The following is a 17,455-nucleotide window of genomic DNA, read 5'->3' on the forward strand; positions in this document are numbered from 1 at the left end:
ACATACTCTATAAGCTCTTTGTATATTAAAGGAATAAGTTTTTCATTATATATGCTGTAAATATTTTTCACAGGTTGACACTTGTCATTTAAATCTGTTTCTAGTATTTTTTAATAATGGGGTTATTTTAAAATTTTAATGTAGTCAATTATAATCACTTTTTTTATGGTTCTTCATTTTGTGTCACAAAGCTCTTGACCCTCCTGCTTTCTCCCAATCGATGACACCTCCTTTTCCTTCTAGCCTAAAACGTCAAGATCACATCAATCACTATTTCATATCATATCAGCACACTCAACTTCTTGTCCTTTCACAACACCTGCTCTCAAACCCCACCCTCGGATCTGTCCCACCACCCACCTCCTCTGCTCCTGCATGCAGAGAAAGATCACACAACCACAGTTATTCATTCATTCAACAAATACTTTTGAACACACCCTAGGTGCCATCACCGCGCTAGACTCTGGATACTGATTTGGGACTGCTGCAAATTAATGGCCTCTAACCTCAGCTGGGCCCTCAATACCCCATAGTCCCTTGTCCCTTCCCATGTCTCTGGTATCCTTCCTCTCTTGCTCCCTTTCTACTCACTAGTTTTCCCAACCTTCTTCACTCTCATAGTGACTATTTCTTTTTTTTTTTTTAAACAGAGACTAGGCTACGAGCGATGAATGGTTTCAATTCTCCACCTCCTACCAACAAACGCTGACATCTACACCAACTCTCCTATGCAGCCAAGGTTAGGGTACCTCCTCCAGTTCAAAGCTAATCCCTCCACCTGCTCCCAGATTTCTCCCCTCCCACCTCCTCCAAGACCTTGATTCATTAAACCACCCCCCTCCCTTCAACCTCTCTCTCTCCTGGCTTTTCCTCCAAGGAAAATAAACCCACGCAAGTCTCTTTCATTAAAGGAAGGAAGGAAGGGAGGAAGGGAGGGAAAAAGGGAAGAAACCAAATTAAAACCATTCCTCTGCTCTTAGGTCTCTTTCATAGTAAAGCAGTTTCTATTTCCTCTCTCACTTTTCATCCTTTTTAAATTATATATGTATATATAATTTCCAAAGTCATATATGCACACAGTTTAAGGAGTGGGAGAGTACCAGACCTATTACAATAAAGAGCAGATCCCTCCCCACTCCCAATTACCTTCTCCCCAGAGCCAACTACTTTCACCTCTTTTAGCCCCATACTCCCCTCCAAAAGTCTACATATCCTCTCAATTCATTCAAACAAAACATGTTCTCTTTCATCTCCTTGAAGAAATCTCTCTGAAAGTCTTCTAACCTGCTCCATTCTGGACTGCACGTTCTTCGTGCCTGTCACTCCTTTACTTCTCCTGCAAATTGAAGGTCTTAGTTCCTGGATGCCATGTCTTCCTTTTTCTGAGTCTAACTCTAAGAGCTTCCTGAGAAAGAAGACCAGGGAGAAAAATTTTGAAGCCTTGTACACATTAAAAATGTCTTTATTCAGCCTTCGTAATTGGTATTTGGCTGTTGTGAGACTCCAGCAGCATCTGCTGCTCTCTCCCTTCTCGTCCAGGTTTCGTAGCTTTCTGCTTCTTGCTTCTATGACTTTCGCTGTCTCTGTATTCATTCCCTTTACACATCCATTCCTATACTTTATATAGGATTAAGTCCCATCCTAAATTGAGGTGGGTCACACTTTAACTCAAGAAGCCTCATCAAGAGATCCTACTTACAATGGATTTACACCCACAGAAATGGATTACATTTAAGAACATGTTTCTTTTGGAGTACATACAGCTTCAAACAACCACATGCCCTCATGGTTTTATTTTTCAAATGTGTTTCTTGTATTCAATCCTTTTTAATAGTATTTCTTTATCTAAGAGATTCAGTAATTTTGTGTGTGTGTGTGTGTGTTTTCAGTTTTACTCCATATTGCCTAAGGTGGCTTTTTTTCCTATTTATTTTGGTCTCTTTCATGTTGGAAGGTTTCTTCAGATAAATCCTTTACTGTCTGCTCATTTTTAAAGATAAGTTTCTAAGAAGTTAATGAGAAGTTCCAACTGCTCAGCTGGGACTTATCAACTATGGGTTTCACTATGGGTGATCTGGTGGTTAACTGTTTTGTTTGAAAACCCCTGATGTTAATATCCTTACATCTTTTCTCTGACCAGTCAAATTCCCCCGAAGGGAAAAGTCTTCCTTTCTCCTACCTGGAGGGTCTAAACTAAGCCTGGTTGACAGAGTTTTGGAAACCACCACTTAATGCATAAACTTTCACTTAACCCCTGTTTTCAATACAGTACTTTTGCCCTCAACTGTGCCCAGTGCCCTTCAGCCAAAGACCCTTTGTTTTCCATCTCCAACAAAGAACCCTCCAGCATTCTGATGGGATGTATTGCCCAGACACATGGATTTAAGGAGGAGATCTGAGGAGGTCTAACCACTTCAAATGATCCCAACTTTAGCACCACCTTTACCCAAATGTAGATGATGCCACTAATTTAAGGGTAAATCAGGTAGCTTCTAAACTGTCTTCACTGCTGGCTTAGTTACCACTTTACAGCTAAACTTATCCTTCTGTTTTCCAGCTTCTAGCAAAAGTCTTGCTATTTATTCCTCTCCCTTTTAAAATTCCCTTTATGATTATTTTATTGGGATTTCGAGGAGTGAAGTTAAACGCTATCACTGAATCTCCACTCATTTGCTAACCTTGTGCATAACGTCTTCATTCTTGTTGATCTCACATAAGCTGTCAAGAGTGTTCTCTCCAGAAAAGTAACTCTGGTCTTCAGACCCTTCAAAGGCTCCCAAATGCCTTCAGAATAAAATCCAAATTAATTCGCCAGCCTTTTCCTGATCTGGCCCCCGCTCCAGCCTACCCACCACCATACCCCATTCAGTCCAGTCAAACTGAATGCTATGCTGTCCCCCAAATGTCCTAGGCTCCCTCACAGCACCGCGCCTTGCCTATGCTGTTGCCCTTTTCCACTCCAGCCTCTCATCCACCCGGCTAACCCTTTTAAGATTCGGTTCAAGCAGCACTTCCTCCAAGAATCCTGTTCCTCTGTGTTCGCAGGTACACCGAGGGCGTATCACCATCAGAGCATCTATTCCGTTGTCACGTGAGAACACATCTCATTCATCTTTGTATCCCGGGTGCCCAGCACGTAATAGGCAGCCAAAAATGGAAAGGGAAGAAGGTTGAAAGGAGTCAGCATTTGAGAATATATCGACAGTCTGTGTTTCAGTTGGGCTCACAGTCGTGGGGAAGAGCTAGGGAGGATAATGTAACACTCACCAAGTCAAGCTTTCCCCGGGCCCTGACGCATGGCGGAGCGAGGTGGACAGGGAGAGGCCCATGGCGCTCCCTGTGCGGAGGAACAGCCCAGAGCTCCAACCACCACCACCTAGAACCCGGCACACGCTTAATAAATTCTCGTAGTGTCGTGCAGGTGGGCAGATCTGTAAAGCTGCAGGGTACGGACTACGTCAATACCGCCTCTTACCACAGGTGGTCGCGCGCCGCCAGCTCAGCCCCAAGCAAGCGCAAGGCACCCTGGGAGTCGTAGTTCGCCAGGTGGCCCGAGAAAAGCGAGGCTGCGCCGAGCATCCTGGGACTTGTAGGCGCACTACAACTGCGCAGGCGCAAACCAACAGCCACTTCCGGGCTCCAGAGCCGCATTTTGCAAACAGGGAAAATCCAGCTGAGGTTTCCCGGCGTGAGAATGGCTACCTACAGCCTGGCGAACGAGCGACTACGCGCCCTGGAAGATATCGAACGGGAAATCGGCGCCATCCTCCAGAATGCAGGTTCGGGATGCGACGATCGGACGGCAGGGAGCAAGAGTGAGGCCGAGCCGCGTGCATCTGCGCGGACCGGAGAGTGGGGTAGGGTGGACAGCGAATATATGGACGTGGGAGGGGCTTGCCTTGGGGCGGGGCTATACTGGCTGTCGCCGGGTGGCACCGCCTCCTCTTGACTCCGGCAGGTAATGTGATCCTGGAACTGTCCAAGGAAAAAACCAATGAGCGGCTCCTGGACCGGCAGGCGGCGGCGTTCACGGCTTCCGTGCAACACGTGGAGGCGGAGCTGTCGGCTCAGATCCGCTACCTCACTCAGGTGGGTGTGTGGTGGAAGTTGCTACGAGCTGACCCCAACTCTCAGCTTTGGTCTTAGGCTTCGGAGTCCGAGACGAAGCTTTGGCCTCAACCCTGATCTACATGGATAACCCTGGCAGGACCCCTCCCTTCCAGGGTCGGGTTCTTCCCCAAAAAGGAGAGTAAAATCGGCCCTGCCTATCTCACTGGGTTGCATCACATGAACCACTAGATGGGGAAGTGCCTGGGAAAGGGCTTGCAAACGATGTCAAAACCACAGGACTTTGTCCTTGGTAACTTGATCTGACTTGCTTGGCCCAGAGAAAAGGGACAGATTGAGAGGGTTCTGAAATCATTACAACAGCTACCACCATTTCTTAAATTCTTACAGTGTGCCAGACACACTGCATTATCTTATCTGATCCTACAACAACTCTAGGAAATAGTTATTGCCACCTCCGCTTTACAGACAAGGTTAACAGAAGTTAGGTGATTTACCCTAGGTCACCCAGCTACCCTGTGGCATAACTGGAATTCAAACTCAAGGACAAAATGAGGAAAGAGACTTGCTTAGGGAGGTAGATAAGGGAGCAGATGCTCCACTGATCAGTCCAAGTGTTCTGTAGGTGGCCACAGGGCAGCCCCATGAAGGCTCCAGCTACTCTTCGAGGAAGGACTGTCAGATGGCCCTGAAGCGAGTGGACTATGCCCGCCTCAAGCTCAGTGATGTGGCCCGCACCTGTGAGCAGATGCTGGAAAATTAGACCAAGGACGTGGAGCAACAGCTTGGAGGGAGATCACCACTTGCACCCCAGGACAGAACCTGGAGATCTGAAGGGATGGGGATGAATGGGGTGCCGGGGCTGACGCTTCCATGCCCTTCTGGTCAGAGTCTACCATGACAAAGGGGGAAAAGGCGAGAATGGAGAAACCAAAGACCAAGTCGTCCAGCACTACGACCTGGCTCCTCCAGCACGACGCCCCTGCTCTGCACTTCCTAAAACTGCGGACGAGCTCAGACGCCATAGAGACTGAGACAGCCAACCCACTTCCTCACACACTTCGTGCCCTTGCCCCAGGCTTCCCACAGACTAGACCCAATGAATACGCATTTTTCTTCATTAGGAAAGATGAAACAACAACTAAGGGTTTTAATAATTAAAAATAATAACAAAAACAAGGAGATCAGACTGTCATTGGGGCATATGAGTGATGCGAAAGTCTGAGGAAGTGAAACCAGACTGTATGGTGTCAGCAGCTCAGCAGCAAGGGAAGGAGGGTTGGAAATCCCAGCTCTTCACTGGAGGGCCTGGGGAGGAAGGGGGAGAGGGCTGAGGTTGGGGAGGAACAGCTGACACAGTGTGAGGAGAGATTTGGGGTAAGGGGGAACCATCAGCAGGGAAGCTGAAGCCAGGAATCATGGTAGGGGGCAAAGACCTGAGCCCAATGTCTGCAGAAAGAAGAGTCGATAATTATAAAAATAAAATTTTAGTAGTTAAAAAAAAAAATAGGATTTATGTGTGATACCATTACCTGGCATAAAAGGGGGATTTTACATTATAGCATTAAAAAAAAAAAAAGAGGAATCTAAGAGAGAGTAGCGGCTTGCCTACCATGTGCCAGAGATTGTTCTAGTACATTAAATACACAGTGCTGAATAAATCATAGTCTCTGCTCTCACGGAACTTCTTTTCTTGTGAGAGGTTGATTGACATGTTGGAAGTCTGATGCCACAGGTGTGTAATGGAGCTGCAAATCTGGAAGGGAAAAATAAGTTGAGAGATGAGCTCTGAGATCAAGGGGAGTTGAAGTGGAGGGAGCAGAGGGGAGGTAAGGAGGATGGGGGTTAGCTTGAACTGGGGACTCAGACTCCAAGACCTTAACCCCATGACCTGGTACACAGCACGTGCTCAATAAAGATTTATGAATTGAATGACTGAACCCTGCCTTCCTCCAGAGCTTCATCTCTCAGTAACCTGCTCTAGCTGCCATCTTCTCAATGTTGCTCCAAGCACTTATGCCCTCAGTGGCTTCCCTTCCTCCCCACTCCAGTCTCTGGCTGATTCTTCCATCAAGGCATATATTTGTCCTCCTGGGTCAGGTCTGCCAGCCCCCTGGGATCTGTTGGGGGAAGGGCCCCTGCCAGGGAGGCTCTGGGTCCCTGGGGGTTCGGAAAACGCGTTTACCTGGAAAGTACTGCTGCCTCCTCCTGCACACCACGTAGAGTAGAGCTCCAGTGAGGATGAAGATGATAGCCAGGAGGGACAGCACTGGCACCATGACTGATGATCCAGCTGTAGGATCCAATTTTTTATCCAGCTGCTTCTGGTTTTCCCCAGCCTCAAGCCCAGCACTCAGACTGGGACCCACAGTGGGAATGGTGGTTTCGGTTTTTTTGGGAAAAGTGAGCCCTTTGTCCAAGGATGGTGCTCCTGCTGGAAGGGTGGGCTGCTGGGAAGACTGCAGGATGGATGGCAGGTACGGCTGGAATGGGGTGCTCATGTCTGAAGGTGTCCGCTCTGGAGGCTCAAGAGCCTGGGTGCTGGAGGGAGGTAAATGCTGCTGGGGGGGCTGACTTCCACATTCTGGAGAGAAAAGAAGAAAGGAATTAGGACTATCTACAGAGGTCAAGGTGAAAAAGCAGATGGAGGGAAGGAGGACAGCTGAAGTTCAGGAGAGGAAGGCTGTAGCAGAGTGGAAAGGTGGAGGACAAGGAAGTGAGCAAACCACAGTATGGAACCACTAGAAAAAGTGTATCTTTTGAACTGGGAAGTCAGGAGACCTGGGATTGAACCCCGGCTCTGTTACAAAGTAGCTGTATGACCTTGTTGTGTGTCTCTTAAGGTCCTCTGGGACTCAGTTGTTTTCTGCTGTAAAATATGGATAATTCTATGGGGGAAGTAAATGAGATCACATAGGTCTGTGTAGTCCAAAGCGTGGTGTGTGAACAAGAAGACTTTAGGTGAGACATAGAAGAACATTTTGTATTTTAATGGTCATGCATTTATTTGAGGAGTGAAATACAATGAATGTCTCAAATTTGCGATTTCCCAGGAGTTATTACTTCAGATAAGTTGCTGTTTAAATTTTCCAGAAGTGATTGTGGACACTTAAGATTTATTCATTTCATCATGTGTAAACTTTAGGTCAAAAGAAAAACAAAAAAGAACACTACAATATTGAACTCTAGTTAATAATATACATGGAGATGAAGTCTAGTGATGCCTGCACTTTACTTTGAAATTTTTTGAAATGTGTCAAAAAATAAAAGTGGATTGATGATGGAGAGAGGGATGGACAGATTCAATAAATGCAGTAAATTCAAAAGATGCAATAAAGCAAATATAGTACAATAATTGTAGAATCTAGGAGGTGGGAATATGAATGTTCACCATACAAGTCTTTCAACTTTTGCATATATCTTGCAATTTTCATAATAAAATATCGGAAAACAAATATAGCGGCTTGATTTTAAGAAGAATATTAAGTAAATAACAGCACAGGGGGTATTGACAAAAATCATGAAGGTGGTGATGAGTGAAGTTTGGTCAATACAGACTTAGGTAAAGTTACTCTGACCAGTGTTGGAATGTTCTGGGAATGTGAAGTCCCACAGGGGGAAGGCTTGAAGCAAAGACATCTGTAAGGTGGAGACTGCTCAGCCCAGGAGGGAGAGCCTGAGAAGGAGGGGACAAGTTCTAACCTTTGTGATCAAAGCATCTCATCAGTTTCCGAACCCAGGGGTCTCTGCTGTGCCCACACACACTCCGGACACGGAGCTGGAACCTGCAAGGGAAAGACCTGTTCTCAGCTGCCAGCTCCCCACTCCCTCTCTCCTACTCCTTTCTCATTCCAAAGGAGTGAAGTCACCACGGAGAGCGAGCCTTGTCAGCTGGGGGCTGGGAAGTTCCCAGGTAGGTGGGACACGGAAATGAATAAGCAGAGAATCGGGGCCAACAGAACCGGGAAAGGGGGTGGGTCCACCGCAAGTTCAGCTTTAGACCAGAAGAGGGTCCTGGAGGCGCCTGGCAGGCACGGGGCGGGCGCTGCCCTCCCAGCGGTGGGTGAGAAGATTACCTGATGAAATGTGGACAGCGCGTGTAGTTTGTCAGTACTTTTCGGAATTGTTCCACGTATTCAGCCTTTGGTGGGGAGGCCGAAGGAAATGATCTATCACAGGAACAGCTTCCTGCCGTGCCGCCCTGGTTGCCGTCGGCTGAGCAGAAATGGAGGTGGTCGGCACAAGTTACCAGGTCAAGGGGCTACCCCCCACCCCGTTTTTAGTTAACCCCCAATCCACTGCCGCATTGCAGCGTCACCCCTAGACCCCAGGGTCTGACCCCCAGGCTCAGCCCCCACGTCAACACACCCCTCCCAAAAGACGTCCCTAATCCCACCTGGACCCAGGTGTCCCCTAGCTTCTGTCCCCAGCCCCACGCAGCTGGCCCTCCCCTTCCTTGCCCCGGCTGCCTTGGGGGCTGTGGTGAGCCTGGTTCCCCATTTATACGAAATCCGGGGACTTCGTACCCCTTTTCCCACGCACATTCCCTTTCCCGGACTCGGGGATCCAGACCCCCGCAGCCCAGCCCCTGACGAACCTGGCACAGTCAGCCGCGCTAGCAGCACGATTAGGAGGAGCGCGCGGGCAGGGGGTCCCCCGCGCCGCCACATCTCGGGGTCTCGGTTGACTTTCGGGGTGACGCAGCCGCCTCGCCCTGCCTGCCTCCCAGACGGGATCCCGAAGCGGACCATCCCGGGCCGGTTTTCCTTCCCCGCTCCGCCGGAGATCCGGCAGGAGACGGCGGCCGTGGGCGCCGCGGCCCGGCGGCGTTGGGGGCGCGAGGGGGTGGCCCTCCCTGCTGGCGTAGCCACCGCCTCGAACGGACCTCGGCGCGGTCAGTACCGCCCGGGCCTCGCGGTCCCCCGGCCGCCCGCGGCAGGGAAACCCCCGGAGGCGGAGCTGTCCCGCCCCGCGCCCCCGCGCAGCGCCGCGCCCCGAGCCTTCATCGAGGGGGCGGCCAGAAGGGTTTGAAGAAACCGAAAGGAAACGCAGGCGGCAGGGTCCGGCGGGCAGTGACCTCCCCCACCCCCACCCCGGGGTGACTCGGCTCGGCTCCGGGGCGCCGCCCGCCCTCCCGCCCCAAGTCGGTAGGCGGGAGCCTCTCTCCAAGGTGCTTTCACTTCCCGGGGCCGGGCTGGGCGCAGTGGAACCCAGTCTCATGGCCGGGGCGAAGGCGGCAGAGACGCGGGCCGCGCACCCACGGGGCAGGGCAGCGACCGCGCACGTGGGGCCCGCGGGGCCGTGGCCACCCGAGGGGTGGGCCGCGGGATCGGGTGGCCCTGACGTCACCCCCGCCCCCCCCCGTGGTATTTACCTTCGAAAAGTGGTGGCGGCTGCAGGTACCGGAGTCGTGGGCGGCCGGGAGGGGCGAGGTCTGCCCGGGCGCACCGCCAAACCGGTCCAAGCCAAGAGATGCCCCGACCCTCTTCCCGCCTCTCGCGCCCCACAGACGGATCCCAAATTCTTCCCTCCTCGCCCAGCCCTTCCCGATGGGATTAACCCTCCCTCATCCCCATCCCCATTTCAAACCTGACTTTTGAGGGTCTGAGTCCCCAAAATTTGAGCCCCTGAGTGCTTCTCCTCTACCCTAATCTCCCACTTCCTAGCTTAACCTCCCATCCTCATCTCCAAACTCTCATCCTCAGTCCTGAAACTGTATTCTCACTTCCTAACACTCATAGCTGACTCCACCTTAAACTACTCTCAGACTCGCCCCAGCCCCCCCAACTCTCTCACCACCACCCCCTTCCTCACGGTATACCCCCTTCCTCTGCTCAGTCCGGGCCCAGGCCCTGTGCCCCGAAGACATGGAGTTTGTGTCCGGATACCGGGATGAGTTCCTTGATTTCACTGCCCTCCTCTTTGGCTGGTTCCGCAAGTTCATGGCGGAGCGCAGGGCTGTAGGGACCAGCCTCGAGGGCCGCCGGCGACAGCTGGAGGCTCAGATCAGAAGGCTGCCCCAGGACCCGGCCCTTTGGGTGCTCCATGTCTTGCCCAACCGCAGTGTGGGCATCAGCCTGGGGCAAGGGGCAGAACCAGGCGCTGGGCCAGGCCTGGGGGCTGCTCAGCTCCTGGGTGATGAGCTCCCACTCCATCTGCGAGACCTGAGCCCCTATGTCAGCTTTGTCAGCCTGGAGGATGGGGAGGAAGGAGAGGGGGAGGAGGAGGAAGATGAGGAGGAAGGGAATGGAGAAGAGGAGGATGCAGGCACAGAGAAGGGGGAACCACAGGAGGACGGGGAGTCAGCCGTGACCAGCAGGGAGTCCCCCCAGGAAGCAAACCCTCCAGGGGAGCCAGAGGAGGCTGAGCAGGAGGCGAGAGGTGGTGAGGATGGCTGCCGAGAGGACAGAGCAGAGGACGAAATGGGGCCTGAGAAGAGGAAAGGATGGAGAAGTGGTAAGCACCGAGGGCTGGCCTTGCCATACCCCCTTGCCCAGCTATGCCTCACCTTCTGGAGTCTTCCCCCACTACCCAGAACCCAGCCAGAACCCAATCTGGCCTGAAGAAGTGTCTTCACCAATCCACAGTACTTTTTGCTTTTTGAGTTAACATTTAAACATTGAAAGAGAAAGCAATCCAGAAGTCTGGATTGATACCTTCTCAAGGAAAAGCCAGCGTTCTAACAGCAGAACTACATTTCTGCATGGCGGCAAATGCCGGTACTGTGAAGCAGCCTTAGATGGGGCAGACCCTCTCCCCCAAGCCTCTTTACTCACTGGGTTACTTCCCCAGCCCCTGTAGGCTTCTGGGACCCCTGACCTTGACTATCTTTGCCCCTCTGACTTTTTCCTCTTTTCCCAGAGGCTGCTCCTTTGCACGTCTCCTGCCTCTTACTGGTGACAGATGAACATGGTACCATCTTGGGCATTGACCTTCTAATGGATGGAGCCCCCGGGAGTGCAGGCCAGGGCTCAGGGACAGAGAATCCAACCCACCTGGCACCTCGGGCCTATTCACTCCTCTGCCACAGCATGGCCTGCCCCATGGGGTCTGGGGACCCCCGAAAGCCCCGACAGCTTACTGTGGGAGACCCCCAGCTGCATCGGTACTGAAACTTGGCATGTGAGGGTGGGGAAGCCCTGGGGCCTGGGCTCCTGAGCTCCCAGCCTGACTCCATCTGCACCCCCACTCAGAGAGCTGGAGAGCTTGGTCCCGAGACTGGGAGTGAAGTTAGCCAAGACCCCAATGCGGACATGGGGTCCCCGGCCAGGCTTCACCTTTGCCTCCCTTCGGGCTCGAACCTGCCATGTTTGTCACAGGCATAGCTTTGAAGTGAAGTTGACACCTTGGTGAGCAGCCAGCAAAGATGGGGTGAGAGGGAGGAAGACCCCAACAGTCAGGCAAATAGAGAGAAGGCATGTGGGGGGATCAGCAGACAGACAAAGTGAGGGCCAGGGAGATAAGAAAACAAACGCATAAAAACAATGAACAAGCCCTTCCGGTTAGAAAGACAGACAGACCAATAGACAGACAGCTTGAGGACAGACAAAGGACCTACAGAAAAGCACTAGGGACCCACCACCCGCCATGTCTGCCAGCCCCCAGTGTAGTGCTGTGCTGTACTGTGGAGAGGCTTGTCTCCGGGCCGACTGGCGGCGGTCCCCAGACGACGTGAGCCACCGATTCTGGTGCCCAAGGCTTGCAGCTTTCATGGAGCGGGCAGGAGAACTGGCAACCCTGCCTTTTACCTACACCGCAGGTAACATAAGGAGGTCAGGATGGGTGGGGAAGCTGGGATCTGGGCTTTGGGACTGCAACCCGGGGGGCCTGGCAATGGGTACAGGGTCCTGGGGTTGAAGGCTGAGTGCTTGGGGCTTGAATCTAGATCCCTGAAAGAAGGGCTGGGTGCTGGGTGTTTGGGGCTAGGAGCTAGTTAGATCCCTGGGGTTGGAGCAGGGATCTGGAGCTAAGGAGTGAGCTCCTGGGTCCCTGAAAGAGTTTAGGGGATTATGGAATAGGGACTCAAACATTAGCTTGCTTCCCAGCTCCACCATTAACTGGCAGTGTGACCTAAACACATCTCTTGAGTTCTCTGGCCTCGGTTTCCTCTTCTGAAAAATAGAGAGACTAACAAATGTTAAAATCTATGGATGGAATTGTTATAGGATCATGTGGGCTTGGTGCCTGGTAAAATATTAGTGCTCTCCCTGATTCGAATCAGACTCAGATTTGGGGTCCCTGGGGGAGGCTGAGGAGAGTGAAAGTCTCCAAGCCCTCAACCCCTCCCCTCCTCCTTCTCCAGAAGTGACCAGTGAATCTTTTAACAAGGAGGCCTTCTTGGCCTCACGGGGCCTCACTCGTGGCTACTGGACCCAGCTCAGCATGCTGATTCCTGGCCCCGGCACCCCCAGGCACCCCCAGGGCAGCACGCCGTCTCTCAGCCTTCTTCTCAGTGGTGCATGGGGTATCTCTTCAGGCCTGGGTCCCTTTGCCTAGAGGGATGGAAGGGGGAGAAAAACCTTGTCTAGGTCCCAGATAACCTCTCCACATTCACGCTGAACTCCCCCTCCCCCAACCAGGGGCCATTACAGACCTTTCCCCAATGCTCAAAGGGGTCACCCCTTCCCACCCCCTCCAGAAGCCCCATCCCTCCAGAGGCAAACCCCCATCCTCTTGCTGCAGCTCCAGATGCTTCCCCAGGGCACAGCTCCTTAGATGATGGTCCCACTGACACCAGGCCCTTCTTCTCCCTTTCATCCTCTCAGGGGATCCCTACCAGCTTCTCCAGGGGGACGGACCTGCCTTGATGCCTCCTGTACCCCCAGATCCACCAAGAGGCCCCTTTGGTGAGCTAGAGGGGCCCTCAGGGGCCCAGGGGTAGGAACAGGGGCTGGAGGGGCCAGAAGCCTGGGTTGCTCAGAAAAAAGGGGCTGTTTGACTAGAGGAGTTGGGGTCCTGGCCTGTGGCCTGGTCCCCCAGTAACTCCCTCTCCCCAGTCTCCTGGCAGGATTACTACACATGGCGGGGCCTCGGCTTGGACTCCCCCATGGCCGTGCTTCTCACCTACCCTCTGACAGTGTACTACATCATCACCCACCTTGTGCCCCAGTCCTGTAAGGGGAGCCGCGGCAGGGGAGGGGTGCCTGGAGCGGGGGAGGGGAACAGGGGGTTGGGGAGCTGGTAGGTGGCTGGAGGGAGAAATGGGGGAGACCATATGGTTCAAAAGCTGGCTTCTCGCCCAGTCCCTGAGCTCAACATTCAGAACAAACAGTCACTGAAGATCCACGTGGTGGAGGCCGGGAAGGAGTTTGACCTCATCATGGTGTTTTGGGTGAGCCCCTCCGCGCCTGGAGGTTGAGCTTTGGCGCTTGGGGCTGGACGCGGGGTGGGACCCGGATCCGCCCTGATCTCTGTCCTTCAGGAGCTCTTGGCCCTGCTGCCCCATGTGGCCCTGGAGCTGCTGTTTGTGGGCGACGGCCTGCCCCCCGAGAGTGACCAGCAGCATTTTACTCTACAGAGGGTGAGCACTAAGGGGAGCCCTGCTCCTCAGCCCTGCTCCCCCTTCTATCCTCCCCACTGGGCCCCTTCCTTCCTCTCCCTTCTCCCCTGGTGCAGCCCCCAGTGCCCTGACGTTCAGTGGCTTCCCCACCCCACTCCTGGCTCCCCAGGATGGCCCTGAGGTGTCTGTCCGCCCTGGATCTGGGGTATCGGCACGGCTCAGCTCTGGGACCAAGGAAAAGGGGGGCCGCAGGGACTTGCAGATCAAGGTGTCAGCACGGCCCTACCACCTGCTCCAGGGGCCCAAGCCGGACCTGGTGATTGGTGAGGGCCTGGGGCTCCAGGGTGGGGGTCTGGGAAAGGTGGGGGAAGAGAAGACCATGGGAGCCAGCTTCTCCCTGTTCTGTCTGCAGGATTTAACTCTGGCTTTGGTCTCAAGGACACTTGGCTGAGCTCTCTGCCCCGGTTACAGGTGGGGAGGGGTCTACAAGAGACCTTCTCTCACTTCCTGCGCTGTCTGTCCTCTGCCCTTCTGAGGGTCTCTGTCTGGACTGTCCCACCATCTGCCCCAAAGATCTGGGGAGCTGCCCGGGTCCTCTTGCCCCTCCGCGTTCGCTTTGCGCCCCTCCCCAGTCCCGGTCTGTTCTGGGGCCTCAGTTTCCAACCCTCCCTACCATCCTTGGGGCTTGGGATTGGAGGGGACGGGGGGCAGCCTCCCAGAGCGCGGCTCTGAGGCCGCCCCCCGCCCGCAGTCCCTCCGGGTGCCCGCCTTCTTCACCGAGAGCAGCGAGTACGGCTGCGTGATGGACGAGCAGACCATGGCGGTGGCCACGGGAGGGGGCACCAGCCCGCCGCGGCCCAACCCCTTCCGCGCCCCCTTTCGCCTCAGAGCGGCGGACAACTGCATGCCCTGGTGAGAGGGCCCGCGACCCTCCCCATGTCCTCCGTGACCCCCAACTACTCCTCTTGCTCTCCGGCCCCACACCCCAAAAGGCCCCACCTCTACCCTCTTCCCCTCCCCAGCGCTCCATAACCCGCCGTCACTGCCTCCACTGCTCCCCACCACCCTCCCTGGCCCCGACACCCCCCACCCCAGCTCACAGAATCTTCCCAACTCCTCGTCCCACCCCCAAAGAGGACCCTGCGCCCCTCTAGCTAGCGGAGCCCTGAGTCTAGCCCCACTCCCAGGGACTCGGGGGGGAGGGGCAAGCCCCGCCCCCAGGAACCCCGCCCCTCCGCGTGGCCCCGCCCATGGCTCCGCCCCTGACCCCGCCCCCGCCCCGCCCCCAGGTACTGCAACGCCTTCATCTTCCACCTGGTCTACAAGCCCCCGCAGGGCGGTGGGGCCCGCCCGGCGCCCGGCCCCGCGCCCCCGGCCCCGACCCCCGCGGCCCCTCCCGCCCCAGCCCGAAGGCGCCGCGGGGAGAAGAAGCCCCGGCGGGGGTCCCGCCGGCGGAGGTGAGGGCTGCGCGGGTCGCAGGCCACCACCCCCCCCCCCACTCGCCGCGCTGCAGAAAGGAAAAACCTGAGAAAACCCAAGGCCGAGGGGGAGGCCTGGTTGGCGGAACACGGAAAGGTGAATGAAATTACTTGTTTGAACTCACTGAGTCATTAGCCCTTTCATTGCACGCCGATAGGTAACTGGATCATTAAACTGGGACGGGATAAAGGGGGAAGAGAAGGATTTAGGGATGACTGCTTTCCTCCAGTCCCTTTCAGTCCCTCCGATGGCCGTCCCCTCTCTCACAGAAGATTCAGACACACTCTTTGGTGATCCCAAACCTCTTTTAATTTCTCCGTCGATAAGCCATCTTCCAACCCGGGAAACCCTCAGGATGGAAGCAGCAAGTGGCCTGTCACTAGGGGAGCGCAGGAATGTTGCACTAACTTCCTAGGGGCATACAGACCCCTTGGTTTAGATTCCATGAAAGCCCCAGCCACCCAATTGTCCAAATTAGAAATCTGGCGGCCATTCTTGACTCCATCTTCTCTCATCCATCCTATCCAATGAGCTGCCGAGTCAGTCTCCTGAAAGCACTCAAATTCACCTGCTTATTTCCAAGCCCCTGCAAAGCCCACCATATCTCGTCTCCACATTGCAGCCAGATTTGAACACTACACTCCCTTGCTTAAATCCCTTCAGTGACTTCCATCTGTTCAAATCCCCTTGAGTGTGGGCTGGATTTAGTGACTCACTTGGAAATAAATTGAGTATGGAAAAGGAAAAAGTAGTGGAGAAATCTGGCAAACACTACCTTAATCAAGTGATCAAGATTAATAGTAAATTAGTCATGTTGACATCACATGCCCCCTGGCATGATGTGATAAGAAAATCACACTGTCTCTGTGGTACTCTTCCCAAAAATCTATAATCTCAGTCTAATCATGAGAAAACATGGGACAAATCTAATTGTGGGACAATCTACAAGAAACTAACCACTGTACTTCAGAAGCATCAAGGCCATCAAAGGCAAGATAAGGCCAATCTTAAGTAGACTAAAATGGCCACCTACATTGGGTATTGCTGAAATCCTAAGAAAGAACAAATTTTCCATTAAGATAAAAACAATTGACCTGCAGGGATTTTCTGAGGAAAGTGGACCACACCCTAAAGAACTGAGAGAGAAACAACACCTGGTGATAAACCAGTTTCTGTGCAGTAGAGATAGCTTATCAGAATGGAGCAGCATACCATACTAACGGATGTGTATTTGCTTCCCACTTTGTAAAACTCCCTTATGCAAAATGGAAATGTAACATCAGCCAATCAGAACATTTCCTCCTTTGCTTCAGCCTTTACCCTATATAAGCGCTGCCTCTCCACCCCTTGGGCAGAGCTCCCTTCTCCTTTCTAAATGGGATGCTGCCCAATGCATGATCGCTCAATAAAGCTGTGAGATCCTAAACCGCAGGAAAAGTTTTTCCTTTTAACACTAAGAAACTGTGACATACTGCAAGAGACTAAAGAGATAAGACAACTAAGTAGGATGTGCTATCCTGGATTGGATCCTGGAATAGAAAAAGGACATTAGTGGAAAAATTGGAGAAATATGAATCCAGTCTGTAGTTTAGCTGATAGTATTGTGCCAGTGTTAATTTCTTAGTTTTGGTAAACGTACCGCGGTTACATAAGATGTAACCATAGAGGAAGGTAGGAGAAGGATATATGGAAACACTCTTATCTTTGCAATTCATCTGTAAATCTAAAATTATTTCAAAATAAAAAGTTAAAAAAAAATCGACTTCACAGAGCAGAGAGCCCTGGGCTGGGAGGCAGGGAAGCCCGCTGCCCCTCTCTTGGTGGCAGAGTCTCTGTTTTGCCGTGCACAATGGGGATGACAACCAAATGAGTCAGACAGTGTCGCAGTCGGTAATAAGCTCTCCAGCCTCACCCGCAGTGTCCCTTCCTCCTCCTGTCCTTTTCTCCCAGCTTCTCCCCATGTTTCCACCAGGAGAATATCAACTTCTGTTTGAGCAACAAACTCACTTGGAGATCCCTGCTCAGAGGGAGCTCAGAAGGCCCAACGCACCCGACAGAGGGGACAGGCAGGGCTGGTGGGCTCCTTTGGGTCTGCCCCCAGGCTCTCCTCTCCTCCTGATTCCAAAGACATGAATAATGCAGGGTTTTAGAGCCTGGAGGAACGTTCACGATCACCCACTTGAGGACTTGGTGATTGACACCGATGAGCAGACCAGCTACATAATTTGCAGGTGCAAAATGAAAATGCAGGCCCCACTGTTCAAAACCTATTAAGAATTTCAAGATGGGGACAGCAGATCAGGAGCGAAGTGTGAGGCCCTTCTGGGCACAGGGCCCTGTGTGACAGCCCATGAAGCCAGCCCTGCATCTGCGAACATGGTGATGCCATCCTAGCTGTTCTCGCTGTCT

The 17,455-nt window shown here is 53.1% G+C and overlaps 3 protein-coding genes across 8 annotated transcripts; 2 read left to right on the forward strand and 1 right to left on the reverse strand.

Annotated features, from left to right (window-relative positions):
* The first annotated feature begins 3,603 nt into the window (after positions 1 to 3,603).
* On the forward strand, positions 3,604 to 5,686 carry MED11 (mediator complex subunit 11). Of its 2 annotated transcripts, none has more exons than XM_037810019.1 (3): positions 3,604 to 3,857; positions 3,959 to 4,089; positions 4,694 to 5,686. In XM_037810019.1, exons 1-3 carry the CDS (start codon positions 3,695 to 3,697, stop codon positions 4,829 to 4,831), a joined length of 432 nt encoding a protein of 143 aa, XP_037665947.1. In that variant the 5' UTR covers positions 3,604 to 3,694; the 3' UTR covers positions 4,832 to 5,686. The 2 variants fall into 2 exon arrangements, with proteins under 2 accessions (XP_037665947.1, XP_037665948.1); XM_037810020.1 differs by having other exon boundaries at positions 3,608 to 3,779.
* Positions 5,189 to 9,140, reverse strand: CXCL16 (C-X-C motif chemokine ligand 16). Its single transcript, XM_037810018.1, has 5 exons — positions 8,666 to 9,140; positions 8,145 to 8,283; positions 7,771 to 7,853; positions 6,254 to 6,652; positions 5,189 to 5,824 (listed from the first exon to the last, which is right to left on the reverse strand). Exons 1-5 carry the CDS (start codon positions 8,817 to 8,819, stop codon positions 5,745 to 5,747), a joined length of 855 nt encoding a protein of 284 aa, XP_037665946.1. The 5' UTR covers positions 8,820 to 9,140; the 3' UTR covers positions 5,189 to 5,744.
* On the forward strand, positions 8,043 to 15,169 carry ZMYND15 (zinc finger MYND-type containing 15). 5 transcript variants are annotated; one of them, XM_037810013.1, is made up of 13 exons: positions 8,058 to 10,524; positions 10,930 to 11,173; positions 11,262 to 11,417; positions 11,667 to 11,827; positions 12,371 to 12,523; positions 12,834 to 12,914; positions 13,065 to 13,181; positions 13,311 to 13,399; positions 13,490 to 13,588; positions 13,737 to 13,890; positions 13,980 to 14,038; positions 14,319 to 14,479; positions 14,857 to 15,169. In XM_037810013.1, the coding sequence occupies exons 1-13, from the start codon at positions 9,936 to 9,938 to the stop codon at positions 15,026 to 15,028; spliced, it is 2,235 nt and encodes a 744-aa protein (XP_037665941.1). In that variant the 5' UTR covers positions 8,058 to 9,935; the 3' UTR covers positions 15,029 to 15,169. The 5 variants fall into 5 exon arrangements, with proteins under 5 accessions (XP_037665944.1, XP_037665943.1, XP_037665942.1 ...); XM_037810012.1 differs by having other exon boundaries at positions 8,061 to 10,524; positions 12,371 to 12,532; XM_037810015.1 differs by lacking the exon at positions 12,371 to 12,523 and having other exon boundaries at positions 8,054 to 10,524.
* The last annotated feature ends 2,286 nt before the right edge of the window (positions 15,170 to 17,455 follow it).

The sequence above is a fragment of the Choloepus didactylus genome, chromosome 18, assembly GCF_015220235.1.
Source record: "Choloepus didactylus isolate mChoDid1 chromosome 18, mChoDid1.pri, whole genome shotgun sequence".
Classification (NCBI taxonomy): Eukaryota; Metazoa; Chordata; class Mammalia; order Pilosa; family Megalonychidae; genus Choloepus; species Choloepus didactylus.